This window comes from Aquila chrysaetos, chromosome 14 (assembly GCF_900496995.4).
Source record: "Aquila chrysaetos chrysaetos chromosome 14, bAquChr1.4, whole genome shotgun sequence".
Lineage (NCBI taxonomy): Eukaryota > Metazoa > Chordata > Aves > Accipitriformes > Accipitridae > Aquila > Aquila chrysaetos.
Genome location: NC_044017.1, coordinates 28,775,204 through 28,792,046, shown reverse-complemented (window position 1 = coordinate 28,792,046; position 16,843 = coordinate 28,775,204). Strand labels below are relative to the sequence as shown.

General features: G+C 41.9%; 1 protein-coding gene across 2 annotated transcripts in view; it reads left to right on the top strand.

Annotated features, from left to right (window-relative positions):
• The window catches only part of VWA8 (von Willebrand factor A domain containing 8), a 194,439-nt gene extending 178,031 nt beyond the window's left edge, over positions 1–16,408 (top strand). For both annotated transcript variants that reach the window (XM_030036351.2, XM_030036352.2), the window contains exons 42-45: positions 525–683; positions 10,227–10,325; positions 11,533–11,771; positions 14,154–16,408. In XM_030036351.2, coding sequence (XP_029892211.1) covers positions 525–683; positions 10,227–10,325; positions 11,533–11,771; positions 14,154–14,262 — 606 coding nt within the window. In that variant the 3' untranslated portion in view covers positions 14,263–16,408. The remainder of the gene's footprint in view (positions 1–524; positions 684–10,226; positions 10,326–11,532; positions 11,772–14,153) is intronic.
• The last annotated feature ends 435 nt before the right edge of the window (positions 16,409–16,843 follow it).

Here is a 16,843-nt window from a genome sequence, read left to right as displayed (position 1 = left end):
ATGGTTTCAGCATCAGAATGAAGAAGAAAGTAGTAGTTAATCAGAACAAGATTTCAAACATTTTTGGAATGTTACTAACCTCAGCAGACAAGTTTTTTCAATCTTATATGGGTCCCTGTTAGTACCGTAAGCCAAGAAAAAGCATTTCCATTACGAGCCTTGGCAGAAAGAGCAAATTTGAGAGTCTCTTTACTGAAATAAAATGTTAAGAATCAAAACTGAGACAGAAAAAGTATTTTCCTGACAAGCATGTCTGGCATTTTGCAAGGTATTTTGTTTCCAGTCATTGAAGGTGAGGGGAAAGAATGAATTGAGGTATCTGTCAAGTAACTGGTTTGAAAGTTAGAAAAAAGGTTAAAATATTTTTGCTCTTTTTTTTTTTTTTTTAAATAATTGGTGTTTGCTGGATAAAAGTTTCTTCCTTTGCAAAGTGCATCGGGTTCTCTTTCTGAAATGTTTTATCATTACTGATGTTTAGCTTTCCCATTTATACCGGGTTTTTTTCTGCTGTGTTTCCCTGTCAGCCTGGGAGCCCCCAGCAGAAACCTAAACGTTTGCGCCTGGTGGTGGATGTTTCTGGAAGCATGTACCGCTTTAACGGGGTGGATGGACGACTGGAACGCTCCATGGAGGCTGTCTGCATGGTCATGGAAGCTTTTGAGAATTATGAGCACAAATTCAAGGTAATTACAGCTGGGCTAGGAGCTCTGTGGTTATTGCACAGGGTGTGTGGAGCAGTGGAAAAAGTGTTTCAGCAGTCAGTCTAGCCAAAGAACATTATTCATTCCCACAAGGAAATAAAGACATTAATCTATTTCTAGCAACCTGAAAAATAATGCTAGTGAATGGATAAGAAAAATTACACCCTTCAGCAGGGGAGAATTCAATCTAAGACTTTTAAGACTTTGATATAGTGAAATTTGCTGCCTTTTTCTGTATTTATCTGTTTATTTGTTTCTTTGAGCAGAAACACTTAAGCCTACAGAACACAAGTAAATATGAGATTCAGGACATGCAAAGACGCCCTGCCTTTCCGTCTGCCCAGAGTACAGACAGTAGTACTTTGTCATGGGAAAAGACCAAACTTCTTTGTCCCTTACTTGTGTTCTCTTCCAGTTACCTGAAAGCAAGAAAATAATTTCTTCTACTGAAAGGTATTAGGTTCCAAATGTTATTTAATGGTAGCCTGCAGAGGAAATGGAAATAAATTTTATACCCTTTTTTGTCTCAGTAAGCCTAAACAAGGTCTAGGGTGTGTTTCTTTAACCTTAAAAAAGACAGGAATGACCAGTCTCCAAGTTAATTCTTGACAGACTCAGTGTTTAATGGGAGAATAAAGAATAAAGGTGTCCGATGCCTTTACCAAAGAGCATCTCAAACATAAGACTTAAAATACACCTGAACAAAATGTAAAATCTCCTAAACAATAGAAAACTTAGTCCAGATCAATTCAGCCAGGTCTGTTTCACGTTGTTCCTCCGACAGCATAATCCTACAGGTTTCTGTTCTTCTGTAGAATCTCCTGTAAAAAACAGGTCATATGGAGGCATGTACTTCTAGAATGTCTTCTAAAGTACAATCAGACAGATTTCCATTTGTCGGGGAAAAGGCTATAAAAGGCGACAGGCATTACGTTTATAGCCTACTTTCCTAAGGAAACGAGGCGTGTGCTACCATACCTTCTGGCAATAATGCTTTCTCTCCCTTAAACATGCTTAAACAGAATCATAGAATCGTTTAGGTTGGAAAAGACCTTTAAGATCATCAAGTCCAACTGTCAACCCAACACCATCATGCCCACTAAACCATGTCCTGAAGGGCCTTGTCTACACATTTTTTGAGCACCTCCAGGGATGGTGACTCCACCACCTCCCTGGGCAGCCTGTTCCAATGCCTGACAACCCTTTCAGTAAAGAAATTTTTTCTAATATCCAATCTAAACCTCCCCTGGCACAACTTGAGGCCATTTCCTCTTGTCCTATCACTAGTTAGTTGATAGAAGAGATCCGTACCCACAATGTTGCACAATTTCAAACAAATTTGAAACTGTTGTTTTGTTCCCTAACACACTAAATTCCTGCAAATGTCATGAAAATAGGCCAGGTAGAGAGTGATGCTCTGTATTCCTGTTGGAGAAAAATGCTGTAGCCATAAGCTTAGAGCTTAGCCCAGAGAAGCCACGTGGGAACTCATGAAAATAATGGGAAACGAGGGGTTTATTGGTTCAGCTGCTCATGTATGTCCTGCTCACCGATAATAGAAAAGTTAATGACAAATATTAACAGGGGCAGTGCAATTATACAACACAATTTGGGTAGCTCAGTAAATCAGGCATATCTGAGCAACACGCATATTAGTATGGCCAAATGCAGGATCATCACAAAGGAAGATGAAATAGAAGTAGTGGACACAAGGATAAATACGATATATTGGGGTATAGTCAACATGGCTTTTGTAAAGGGAAGTAATGCTTTCTGAAGAGTCTCTATGTATGTGACAAGCAAGGTTGGTTGATAGAGTCTCCTTAGCCAAAAGCATTTAACAAAGTCCCTCACCAGAGGCTCGTGAAGAAATGATACTACTTTGGGGATAAAAGGGAGAGCCTTCAGATAAATGAACTACTGCTAAAAATATAGGAAACAGACCAATTCGTCATTTTTTAGAGTGATTAAGTGAAGGAAAGTCACTGGTGGAACTGTGTTGGGATTTGTGCCAGAGCCCATGTTGTTATGCTGTTCTGTATATTCATAAGGAATTCGTAAAAGGAGGTGGATAGTGAGGTGACAACAGTTATTAGTTGTGTGAAGTTATTTGGGAAAACAAAAAGGGAAATCCAGCTGCAAAAAATTGGAGGAGGACCTGGCCATAAATAGTGACTGGGAAATATGATGGCAGATGGTGTTCAGTGCTGTTAAATGTGAAGTGCTGCAGATGGAAGAAAACAATTCTGATTTTAAATACACAGTGAGGAAGTCTCAGCTATCTGTTAGTACTCACTCTCAGCTATATATTAGTGCTCAACAAAGAAATCTTGTAATTATGTTATATGGTTCTTTGAACACTCAGTGCCACCAGCTGTCAAAAAAGCTAATTGAATGTTAGAAACTATTAGCAAAAGAACAGAGAATAATGCAGAAAGTATCAGAATGTCGCTGTAAACATCCATAGTGCATTCACATCAGGAGTAATGTGTGCAACATTGGTCCTCCATCTCACAAAAGTTCTTGTAGAGCTGAAAAAGAAGAGAGGATGACAAAGATTACAAAAATTATGGAAATGTCCCCATACAAGAAATGGCTAAGTAGGCAAGAACTGCTCAGGTTGGAGGAGCTAAAAATCAAGAAGCTGATAAAATCTTGAGTAAAATGGAAACGGTGACCAGGGGACAGTTGTTCATTCTGTTCTACCGCAGCCATTCTGCTCTTGTTATGAACAATGAATTATTTTACATTTATGCAACAGAGGACAGTGGCTTAGAAGGTGATGACACTGAAGAAAGATGTAGTGCAGCGGTAGATAACCAGCTGGCCTTATTTTCAGTGCAGCTCTATAGCTGAGAACCCAGATGTGATCCTCAGGTGCATGGTAAAGGAATAACATGTAGAAGCAGACAGAGACAGCCCACTGTGCAGAATTAGTAAGATCATTAAGAACTGTCTTCAGTTCTGGGATTTTAAAATCTATGTTTCATTACCTTTCAAATCCCTCTGTGTCTATTACAGATTATTATATTTTGGCTGGCAATAGTTGCTATTGGCCAGCGTTTTGCCCCACACATAGATGAAAGCCTGTATTTGGCCAAGCAAATAGCTCAAAATGCAGTTAGTTGCAACAGTAAACGTGTCTCTCTAACAACCACTTACCATTTATAAAAACACTTACACAAAAACCATGTGCAGTTATTGGATGTGAACATTGCCACTCTGATGATAGTAAGTCAGGAGTAGTAATGTTCTCCTTGCAATCTCTATGAGTCAAGACAGCTGTAAGGCCAATTTTATACTTAAAATAACAGTGGTGAGGAAGATGCTGGAAATTTTAGTGACATACCAAGGAAAAAAAGTTGTCATCAGCTTCTACATCTGTTCAGTTGCCTCTAGGGTAACTCTCCTCTATTTAAGGGCGCCTTCCACTGGATAGAGGACTTTGGGGAGGGCAGTAACAGCCCCTTGATTCAAGTCTGGCCAGATCCAGCGTGAACTCTGTCAACTTCAGAGCTGCTTTTACCCAAGGGAAGAAAAGTATTTTTCTTCCTCCACACCTCTCTGTGCTGCTTTATTGAGATTTGATTCATTCAAGGCATAATATCTACAAGAGTAGACCAGAGATAGCTAGGACAGCAAATGAGATGTGGCCTTATGTTTTACTGGCCACTGAAGTCATCCCCCAAAATGAGCACCAACAGAGGCTTTTATTAACTAGTCATGTTTGAACCATATTCTTAACATGATCCAATGATTAGGCTAAAGTATCTCTTTTTAACCTACATTACACTGTCCTTACATAGGAGAAATCTCCTGTGCATGTGCTGATGGACTCTGAGTCATTCCTTTGATAAAAATAAATAGCATTTCTGAAATCTCCAGCTTGAAAATATGGATTTTTTTTTTTTTTTTTGGTGTATAATCTGGTATGGCAGTTGCTACACCTGCATGAATGCAATCAATAACCAGAGCTCATGCCAGTTCCTCAGGTTCTAATGAGTGTAATTAGGTCTTCAGAGAGTAGGAGAGCCAGTGATTGTTTTAAAATATCACTGACTCCAGTCTGTAAAACACTGACACTTTGCAAGATGCTGCTCATTTTTCTCAGGACAAAGCTGAAGTTTTGGTATATCTGCAAAAATAGCATACATTTCTAAAAGAGGAATTGTTTGAAAAAAGAGAAAAGAACACACAACTGTGTAGTGTGCAATGAGAAATCTGCAGTTTATCACTTTTTTCTTTCTCTTCCTTATCCTCTTCTTGCCTGGTTTTATAAAACTAGACTTTTTTGGCCTTCAGATATGCCTGGTGTTATCTGATCCTGTTGTAGCCCCATCTGCAAGAGTCACAATAACATGTGCTGCAATTTTGAGGGGTTTCTTGTACAACATGTGTGGAACCTGGGGAATCATCAGGCTTGTTGAACAAAGCAGTCAAAGGGGATTTACACAGTAAAGTTCCTTTCTGCTATCTAACTGCAGTGCAAACTTTGGAAACCAATTCTTGGCCTTTGCTCAAGATCACTTTTCTGCTGGTGCTTGGTTAGTTCTCTGCTAAAAAAGGTGGTGAATTAATCAGATGGGCTTTTCCTTGGTTGTTTTATCCTACCAGCTGAGCTTTCCCCATGGGTGGTACCCCTTGGTATCACTGACGTTGATTGTCTGATTGGTGTTTAGAGCACTGAATGAAGGTAGAGAATACTTTCTCCCTGCCGCCTTATACAGAAGAGCAAAGTATTGGGTATGTGACTATACCGAGCAGGTAACGAAGTTATCCTTCATAAGAAGTCAGACAAGTGCCAGCAGGTATTTGTCAGCTTTTTATGCTTGCGCAGGACAACCCGCCTGCTTCCATTTCCCATAAGTGCAGGCAGTGAATCATTCCTTGTCAAGGGGCAAATGGGAGGCTCAGCCCGCAGTCGGGAAATCCATTTAAATTAACAGCCATGTTTCAAAGCCCTCCTCCAATGTCATCTCATCCACGCTTCCTCTGAAGTGCTTTATTAAAGAACAGAGTGGGAGTGACTGAGATAACAGAAGCCACATTCTCAGGCTTATCCTAATAATGGAGGTTAAATAGGTTCCTTCAAATGCCCCTTGGCCCCTTTAAATATGTGGATGCGTCACTTATACGTATAAGTTATAACAAGCAAGCTGTTTTGCAGGATTAAAGTTCTTACATCTTTTGTACATCTCATTTTAGGTGCCAATTATCTGAAAATGTGCAGAAGGGCAGTTTGTCCTTTGTTTTATCTGCGGTAGTATTATGTCTGTCACACAAACCATATGGTTTTATATCATCACTAATTACCATCATTTGCACACATGATGGCAGATTTAGGAGACATGTCCAGTAAATTATCCAACAGCAATTTATGAACCCTTTAAAATATTGTAAGTGGCTCAATAAATGCCACGTTATGTAACTGTTAGGAAAAGCCTGAATTGTTATTTATAGCTATATTAAAGGGATAGTGCAGATTTTATATGCCCGTTTCCGTATTCCCTGTTTGTAAATTTGCTGTGGAGGCAGCAGTGTTAATTCAGGAAAAGAAGAAATGTTCCACACGCTTAGCAGAATAGTTTCTTTTAAATAATAAACAAAAGGTTTGAAATAAATTCAGAAAAAAAGAATGTTCAGTGTTGTCCAAAGACGAGATGAATTTATAAAGATCTAGCCCTCAGGCAGAGGCCTGTCTAATTCACACTGCCTTTTACATTCAGCATGCGTCTTCTTTCAGCTTTTTAAATGCCTTCAGAAATTAAACCTTTTGCCATGGCAGCTGCAGAAGACAAAGTCTTCCATTTTACCCATTTTAGGCAGTGGCAACCATCCATTCAGTGCAGAATGTGACAGTGCAGTAGGGATTGTTTTAACCTGTAAGGAAAGAAACCAACAAAATGATGCTATTTCGAGAGACGTGTTTACATATTGTGTACTCACGGCTCTGAATAGAGCAGTTCTTTTCTCGGTGTACCTGAGGCTATTGGAAAACGAGCCACTGTGTATCACAATAACATATTAATTCAATTAAGCCTGCGCTATAGCAAACATGTATTTTGCTGCTGGATTTGTCCTGAGAGCCTATTCTTGCAATCTGTTTTGTAAAACAAAACAAAAGTCAGTTCTGAGTAAGGTCGTATCACAGCTCTTCTCTCACTTGTAACTCCAGCCACATAAATTCTCCTAGGGAATTTATGAGAAAAATGCATCGAACCCTTGCTTCTCAGAGGCCCTTTTTCTGTGCTCATCTTTAGCTACGGCGAAGGAATGAAACTGGTTTTGATAAAGCAGACATGTGCCTGCATGTGTTGGGGTTCCCGGTTATCCAGGGCTGTGGAGCTGTCTGCATCTTTTCTTTAAAATGAGCGCACCAAGACAACATCAAATCACTAAGAGTTCATTTTACTGGAACACAAATCAGGAAGAGGTAATAATTTACTGAAAGACAAACTGGGTGAGAGACTTAAACACTCTGTCTTTGCCCTTGCAGAGCGGGCTGCTTCTCTCCAGTTTTAGTCCTGTCCCAAACTCTGTGTTCCCAAATCGCAGCAGACTCCACACGTTCCCCTGGGCAAACATCTCCCTTCCATCACCTCTAAAGCTTGGCTGTGAGCCTGCTCCCATCCTTCCCTTCCAAGGAGGGTCTCCCAGGCTGCAGTCCTATATTGACTTAAGTCAATCCAAGTCAGTGCCGCTACGTTCCCATCCCCTCCCTCCTTCCCTGGGCTCATCCCTAGGCAACTCATCCAACCTCACAGTTTGGGGAGCTAAGGTGCTCAAAAGCAACCTCACGCTCGTTAGGGTTTGACTACTCTTGGTCCTTGACTTGACTTCCAGGGGGGTCAGAGGACCCTGAGGACCAGCACTCGAGGGCCGGTGACCGCAGCACTTCTCTTCCACAGCGCGACAGGATCTCACCCCGCTTTTCGGGACGCCCTACTTGACCCAGAATGCAGCAGCCAGGACGAAGCAAACAGCCACTTCTTCCCTGCTGCCTTACCACGCTTCTTTTAATCACAAATAGCCTAGTAAACTGTCAGCAAAGAAACAAGGAAGCAGATAACATCTGTTAAATATAAGTACACATATTCGGGGGCGTGCATGGGCACACACGGAGAATAAGAAGCAGCTAGCCGAGGAGGGAGGAGGCAGGACATCGTGTTCCCAGGTGAGCACCTTTCCGTGCCTGCGATAGTTTGCTCAGGTCATTTCAGCCTCGCCTCGCCCGTACCCGGGTTGTACGTTCCCACCTTGAGCAAGAATGTGGAGGGGCCCCAACCGTAGGGTCAACCTCTGGTGTTTCATCGAGGAGCTACAGCAGTTCCCTTTACGCAGACTGTCACACCGAGGTCAAACCCAGCCTTTTTGAGATGAAACGTTGGTCTGTTATTAGTGTGTGCCGAGAACCAATGTGATATTCCCAAATAGCGGAGTTTGGCCTATTCCCATGAAGTCGGTATGGCAGAGCTGGTACCGGGACACCCAGTGGGAGAGGTCCGTGAAATGCTGCGAATGAGCTCGTTACGAAGGAATCAGCCTTCTTTTTACACAGGAGAATGACGGCATTTAGCTTTACATAATTAGGTTGTTGATTTAAAAGTGATACGGAATAAAAACTGCTCAGAAAAGGACATGCAGGGTTTCATAATTAAGAGCCTACCCTGAAGATCTGTGGACATTTCTGACATTACATAAGAACCACATTAGCGCTGTGTATTTTCTGCTCCATTAAACCACTGCTTTATTTAGTTCCTCTGATTTGAATAATCTCTAATTTTTAAAACAATAAGCATGCACACTCTCTTTGTGTGTGGTTTACATTCTGGATTTGTTCCTGTATTAATTTGGAAGTATGCTGAATGTAACCTCAACATTATTCTCAAAATTTGTGTATTTTCATTTGCCATGTCTTTTGTTCGAGAAAGATAACAGTTTGAGGAAGACAGAAACACCAGCTAAATATTCATCAGGAAAGAGAGAGTCTGAAGCATTATTGGTGATAAGAAATAGGTTTTGAAGAGAAAGCATGTGTCAGACTGGAAGCTTTACGTGAGGCTGGGTAGCAAATACTAGAAATGGAAGACCTGAGGAGAACAGGGATGGGAAAAGCTAACAGAGCAGAAAGAAATGGGATTGCGTGGGGACTAGATTATATAAAGATTTCCTAGGGGAAGGAAGTCTGGGTTATGCGAGGCTGTCATAAAATGGTCTGACCTAGGGTGAAATAATCTATAGTATGTGGCACGTTTGCTGTTTTGCAGAGGGAGGTGTCACTTTTAAAAGTGTTGTTCCAGCTGCTATAGCTTTCTTTTACTTTCGATACATTTCTAAGCAAATTAGTGATATGGAAACAAATAAAAAGAGCTTTGTCGATAAAGAATGCCATTTCTTCAGTCTCCAGGACTCGACTTATACCAAATAAAATGGTCTTCAATTGGAGAGAAAAGACAGAAAAACTCTGAGGAACAGACCTGCCTTTTACCAAATGATTATGTGGGAATTAGGGATGGTGAACCCGGCGGGGACCTGTAGGCAGTACTTGAATAAAAAATAACAGAAAGGCAAAATACCGCACAAGGGCTCTCTGTCAACTGAAGACAGGTCTGTGCCAGCTAGTCACGGGGAAATACGGTCCTGTTCATGCTGCGGAACTGCCAGCTCAGGTCTCTCTGGGCTCAGGATCCATGCACTGTGCTCTATTACTTGGTGTAGCCAGCTCTTAAATCCACTTTTGTCCTGCTCATGAATTGTCCCTGGGGTGACTGCCACATCCACAACAGAAAGGGCAGGGCAGGACCTCGCCATAACTCAGCTTGTCTTGGTTTTCATGTAACGACAATAGAACTCTCACATAAAACAAAGGCCTTCCCAATATTACATTATTTGTTCAACAAGATACTTGAACTGTTACAGCTCTGCATGTCCTTTTTGCAGCATCGTTCACAGGAGAATGATGTGCACACCATCTCCTTTGAAAATGTACAGAGACTCTTGGAATGCACTTCTCTGCATACTTTCAGCAATGACTTTGATCTGTTATGCACAAGAATAAGGAGTGCTGATTTTCAAAAAAGAAGGCTTGTAATACTTTTTTTTTTCAGAGCAGAATGAGGTCACAAAAAAGATCCATCAAACATGGGAGCTACTCTCAAACAATGCACTTCTTGTTTGGCAGACTCAAGAGGATGAAAATTGCTACTTTAAAAAAATACACGGACAATGTGAGAGGGCAAGGTCTTGATCTTACGCATCACCGCTCCGCAGTTGGTGGGATGATGTGAAAAACAGACCATGGAAATAAGTAACTGTTCTTTAATTTCATTATTTAGCACTTCTTTCCCATGTTTTCATGTCGGTGAGAAATTGCAAGTAGTTCCCTTAAGCAGCTCATGAACAGAAGCAGGGAACACTATTTTGGTTTTCTTGTTGAAAGCAAATTGCCTTTGATCTGTCTCGTGTCATCGTGACCCAAGGGCCATTTGTGACTAACAGATGACTGATGAAGTTTCTTTCTTGCAGTACGATATTGTTGGACATTCAGGAGATGGCTTCGACATCACCTTGGTTGGGAGTGACAAAGTTCCCAAGAACAATAAGCAAAGATTAGAGATTCTTAAGGTAAATCCTACTGATAAGTGATGCTGGGTAATTAAGGATTTTATGACTGCAAAGGTAAAATTGTAGGTGGGTGACAGAATGCAGAACATAAGGAGAGTAAAATAAAAGAAAGACAAGAAAGCAGATTCTGTGTATTTGCATAAAATTGAAACAGGACCTTTCAGAGAACATGGCAGAAAACAAATATGCCAAAATAGTAGAAGCTACATATGCGTTTTTCTGGACTGCTGTGTCATAAATGTGTCATTTTGACTACCTGTCAAAGGATATAGGAGGTTCCAAGCATTATACAGTGATATAGATAGCTCTACCTAAGTCATGTGGTGATATTATTAGTGCGTAAGTGACTAATTTAAACTGTAGAGGGATCCCAGGTCAGTGATTTAGCCTGGTACCTTCAAGAAGTTGTGTGTCACGGTAGCAGTGGGAAAATGTGCCAATGCTAGATTGAAAACGTGTTGAAACACAATTGCAAAGTGAGTGTATTCACCAAGATTTTACTGTAATAGGTTGAAGAATTTTTGAGTATAGTTTGGGATTTACCTGGTTGGCAGCTTGATAGGTTAGAACTGTGTATTTGAGCTTCCTTCAAAAAGTATTTTTAAAAGATCGGCAGCTACTTGCATTAGGAGAACTGGATTTTCTAACATCTAAAATTCCTTGCCTTCTGCATAGGAAACAGCTTCATCGATGAAAACAGTGTATTTGTTTCATAAAAGCTCAAACAAAATGTTTCAACATTTTTAAACCTTGCTGCCACTGTCAGGAGTCAGATATTTGATAATAACTGTGACACTACTAGGGTTTGGAATTCTAGCGCAAATTATAAACAGGCAGGAGCTGGTCACAGCATTAGGAAACTAAGACCTGTTTTCTTCCTTAAATACACAGGAACGTAGCTACTCAAACTGCAGCTGATCAAAAGTATTTTACCTTCCCTAAGCCCCAGTCTAATTACATCCATGTGTTGGTTCTGATTGTTTGACCCACTGTGTTTTTAAGAAGTGTTGTCTGTCTTAAAATACAGCGTATTATGTACAAAAAGCTGCATCTTCTGTAGTATCTGGAGCACTGTCCACATCTCTAATATGGAGACATCCTCTAATACAGCATAACTGAATATTGACTCCTTCCTCTGCCAGCTGAAATGAATGTTTATTCCTAAAGTCATCTGACATATTTCCACTTGGTAATGCTGTGCACACAGGTTATGCATGCCCATGCTCAGTTCTGCATGAGTGGAGACCATACCTTGGAAGGGACAGAGCATGCCATTCGTGAAATCGCCAAGGAAGAGGCTGACGAGTATTTTGTTATCGTCTTGAGTGATGCAAATCTCGAGCGATATGGTATTCAGCCATCCAGGTTTGCCCAGGTCTTGACCACCAATGCTCAAGTCAATGCTTTTGCCATATTTATAGGATCCTTAGGAGACCAGGCAGATAGGTAAGTATATTTGTTTTATGCCTAATATAATTCTCTTTGTTTCCATTCACCATAAATCTAAACTATGCTTTTTTTGCAGTGAAGTTAGGCATAGTTGCCCATGCTGGTGTTCTACACTAAGGTTTTGATCGTAGTATCATAAAATCATAGAATGGTTTGGGTTGGAAGGGACCTCTAAAGATCATCTAGTTGCAACCCCCCTGCCATGGGCAGGGACACCTTCCACTAGCCCAGGTTGCTCAAAGCCCCATCCAACCTGGCCTTGAACACTGCCAGGGATGGGGCAGCCACAGCTTCTCTGGGCAACCAGTTCCAGTGCCTCACCACCCTCATCGTAAAACATTTCTTCCTTATGTCCAACCTAAACCTACCCTCTTCCAGTTTAAAACCATTACCCCTTGTCCTGTCACTATGGACCCTGGGAAAAAGTCTCTCTCCATCCTCTTATAAACCCCCTTTAGATACTGGAAGGCTGCTATAAGGTCTCCTCAGGACCTTCTCTTCTCCAGGCTGGACAACCCCAGCTCTCTCAGCCTGTCTTCATAGAAGAGGTGCTCCAGCCCCCTGATGGTTTTCATGTCCTCCCTCCGGACCTGCTCCAACAGGTCCATGTCTGCCCCGTGCTGAGGACCCCAGAGCTGGACGCAGGACCGCAGGTGGGCTCTCATCCGATCGGAGCAGAGGGGCAGAATCCCCTCCCTCGACCTGCTGCCCACGCTGCTTGGGATGCAGCCCAGGACACGGTCGGCTTTCTGGGCTGCAGCGCACGTTGCCAGCTCATGTCCCATTTTTCATCCATCATTCTTTCTATTTTTTTTTTAATCTACTGATGAGGAGCGGTAGCTTCTGACTTGTGCCAGGGAGGACACTGGTTCGCGGGTCCTTGCAGACATCCCTTACAGCCAGCTAGTTCAGAGCACTCTGCGCATCCGAAGGGAGCACCTGAAGCCGTCCTCCCACGGGAGGATGTGCGCTGTCCCCCTATGGAATATCGCTGCGTAGTCGTGATGGACACAGGGTGCCTTTGCCATTGCCCAGTGTGCGGTTTGAATGTGTGTGGGCCTAAGAAAAGAGATTAAAGCAAGAGAAGCTGGAGTTTAATGGTCTTCAAAACTGCCGAAAATTTGACTCGGATACTCCCCTTGTGTTACAGACACCAATTCTTTGGAGAGTCTGAGCCGATACGCCTATTTTTAGTGCTACTACATAATTTCACTTTAAATTGTTTGGGCACAGGGGAAAAGAAGGAAATTCCGTCCCAGGTGTCCCTCGGTTCCACATCCACTGAGGACCAGTACATGCAGCAAAAAGCTGGTGTAGCCACAAATATCAACAGTGCCTTTTCTCCTTCTGTTCAAGCTTTCAACTAGAGCAGAACGTGAGAAGGCCCAAAGGGAACTGACCCCCCGTACGTGGTTTTAGTCAGAAAAGGGTTGAAATATACAGCACAGCCACCATTAGTCATGTCTGCAGGTCTGTACATCAGAGCTGCGTTATGCATGAAAAGAGAATCCATTCTGAAAGATTATAATTACAGAAAGTCCTTTTACTTCTGCTAGGAATAAAAAAAAAAAAAAAAAAAAATTAAAAAAAGCATTGACCATATCCTGCTGTGTAAGCAGAGATCTTATAATTGCCTAGTTCACTGGGTATGGAAAACACACACAATGCTGTCACTGAAACGCATTTCTATGTACGTGGAAGTGCAGAATTAGACAAAGCCTTCCTGTAACTGCTGTGGGGGAAGGAGAAGGGAATTCTCTGTTGCAGCTTTTTGAAAAACTCACTTTCAAAGTGAGACTAAACTTAGCATTGGAGAAACGGTGTGGAGCATAAACTCCTTTAAAAAGCAGTGAAAAAATAAATTCCAAGCCTGCTGACTGGACATGAGGGAGATGGGGGTTGTAACGTGCATCTTGTTTACCTTTTTTAAGGAGGTTAAGCTGTGAATAAAAATGTGTCAGGCTAATATTGGCAGAAAAATATCTTTCCAGCTAATCTGCTGCCATCTGAAAGAGGAAGTACAGAGAACACATTTAGAATCACTGGAGGTGTTGAACTGAAAGAGCTGTGGGTTCATGGTAATCCATTTAAAGGAAGTAAATATCTTCATTTCCAGAGTAAATCTCTAGCTGCCCTCGGCAAACCAGTTGTGGTAATACCTCGTGGGGTCACTGGTACCTTGATCAAAATGGAGTTCTTGCACGTCAGAAAGAGGACGTGAATAGAAATCTCCAGGAACTCTTGATTGTCTTGCTGAAAGCACCCCTGTGACTTAGGTGCTCTCAGCGTTTCTTCCCACTGCTGCTTTCCCATCTTAAGGACCCCTGGGAACATAATTTGAAATGGTAATTGTGTCTTGTCCCTCGTTCTGCTCCTTAGGCTGCAGAGGACACTACCAGCGGGTCGATCCTTTATTGCCATGGATACCAAAGAGATCCCCCAGATTTTGCAGCAGATCTTCACATCTACCATGTTGTCAAGTGCCTAAGCATCACTGATGTCACGGTGCGTCAATTCAAAGAAGAAACCCACTCCTGCTGGAGATACAAATCCTAAAGCTGAGGATAAACACAGTTATTAATAAAATACATACTGTTCTCTAATCGGCAAAGCGACCCAAATCTGCACGACAGCCGGGCTGTAAAATTTCACCCAAAATCTCTCAACCGACTCAGCGCGTTCAAAGAATTGCAGCGGAGCGGAGGTAAATCGCAGAATGGCAACAGAGCGACTGTTTTTCTGCAGGGAGAAATAAATAAAGGACAGCTTGTGATCATTCCTCTGCCTGCCATGTTGCCAGCACTACAGTATCATCTCACCCTGTTTTATTAAACACGGTTCGCTGGGATTCGGTAATATTATGCAAGGCAGAGCCAGGCAGTCTGTTTCAGTGTTTTGTGTGCATATGTTTGAATGGGTAGTTAACTCCATCTCTGATTTAAACAGGACTGCTCTTGTCAGGCAGGAAACCCTTCCTTCCTCTGCTGTTGCTTTCTTGTCCTGATGGGCATCGGGGCTTCACCGCTGGATGCTGGGAACAATGGAGCGGTTTGGAAACGCTGACCGTCGCGTGTAAACATTCGTTATCTGATCAGGCACGGTGCTCAGAGTTGTCAGATCTAGAGAAAGTGGCTGTTAAGAAGGAAAACAAAACAAAAATAGATTCGTTCAGTTCTGCCTCTGAAAAGTAAGGGGAAAGGGTCAAAACGGTCTTAAGGACCCAACAGCCAGCGTTTCCAAAGAGGGAACTACTGCCTTGTCTCCTTCGCATGACCGATGATGCTGTCCCGCTGCCCTGTTGCCCAGAATCCCTGGGATGGGCTCAGTACGTGGAGGTGCCTTTTCGGTTGGGAGACAAAAAAGTTACTAACGCTTTGCTAGAGCTCCTTCGTGATCTGTTTTGCTTGGGTCTTTTGAAGATGAAACTGGAGGAGAGATCTAGGCGTGAGAAAATAAGTTCTTTTTTATAAAAGAAGAGGAAAAAAATCTATTTTTATTTTAGCAAGGTATCTGTGTTGGGGTATATTTAATATCCAGGATAGTTATAAAGGCTTATTTTATAATTCAGTCAGCTGGTGTTTAGCTTGTCCCATGAGGCGATAATTCCTCTTTATGTACTGAAGAATAGATATCTTGTAGTGCATCAGGAACACTGGAATACTTGATGAATTGAATGTATGATTTAATTAAGCTGGGGTGGGGGGTGTATGCATCATTACTGATACTCTGCTGATATTAATTTGAGGGTAACTGAATCGAAAAAAGTCAAGGGAGAGTACTTCTAAAAATCTGAAGGAGGAATTGCAGTACTTCACTTCTAATATTTCTCTTAATCCCGCAGTTGCTCAAACCGCACTGTGAGCAGTATATTTGGAGGGGAGGAGGCAAATTAACTGGATCTCGTTAAATACAACCATCAGTGTTTTAAAGGGTCCGGTTTCCAGTGGTCATTCTCTACTCTGTCAGTCCTGCAGCACAAATCTTTACCAGAGCATCAAAAATGTCCCATATTTAGGATGTGTTTCGAAGCCTGGCCAGCTTTGAAACTCTTCATGGCAAGAGAGGACGGAAGACATTTTTCAAAGGCTTGTTAGTATTGTTATGAGAACTATATATGTGAAAACAAAGAGGTTGAAGATTCAATTCCTGTTTGAATTGGGAGGAGAAGGTTGAGAAGGTTATCCCTGGCTGGGACAAATGCATGTTCACGCACATACACACAGACACGGCTACTAAGGGGAAGTACGCTTCAAAATATAAATAACTTGGTCCTGTAAACACATGATAAGATACTAAATGCAATAAAGAATTGGCATATTAGTAAGTCTGTTAGTAAATGTGTTTTTACGTGGAAATTCCTTCAGCACCTCTGCTTTTATTGCCACCAGTCCTTCAAAAAAGAAGCATTTTATTACAGTTAATTAGCAAATATACTGTACACTTTCTAGCTTACTCAAGTGGATAAACTTTCTCACCTCAGATTGACATGCAGTGTAATACTGTTACCTTTATCGTAAAAAAAAAAATAGTGTTACTTAAGGGAAACTCTAAGGTAAATCCAATTTTAAACCTTTTGTTTGAGTGTCCCTGTAAACTGTATTTCATGTCATGCTATTTAAAGTTACCTTTCTCTAGTGTTTGGTTTTATTCTTTGTTTCAGGCGACGTCTGTTGTGTTTCAGTTCACGTTTCACGGGCCCACAGGATACGTCCAGGGCCAGGCCCGGCCAGGAGGGCGGCTGGGAGAGGGGGGAAGCAGTTCGCGGTAGATTTTGAGAGAAAGGGAGAAAAAATGAATGAAAGTTTTTTTGGTGGTTTTTTTTTTTCAGTTCAGAAGGAGGCATTGGGGGTTTTACTTTTAACAACGCTTCATTGCAGAGCATATTTGACCCGAGAGCATCTCTCTAAATTGTAAAAATTCAGGGCAAAATTTTCCCCAGGCTGTGCATCTCTCACCTGCTTTAATGCCCATCGCTACCCCAGGGAAATCAAAGCAGCAGCTGTGCTTTTCCCTGTCTTGCAAGGACTGGCAGTGTTATTTCACTGCTCAGAAATTCAGCCAACACTCTT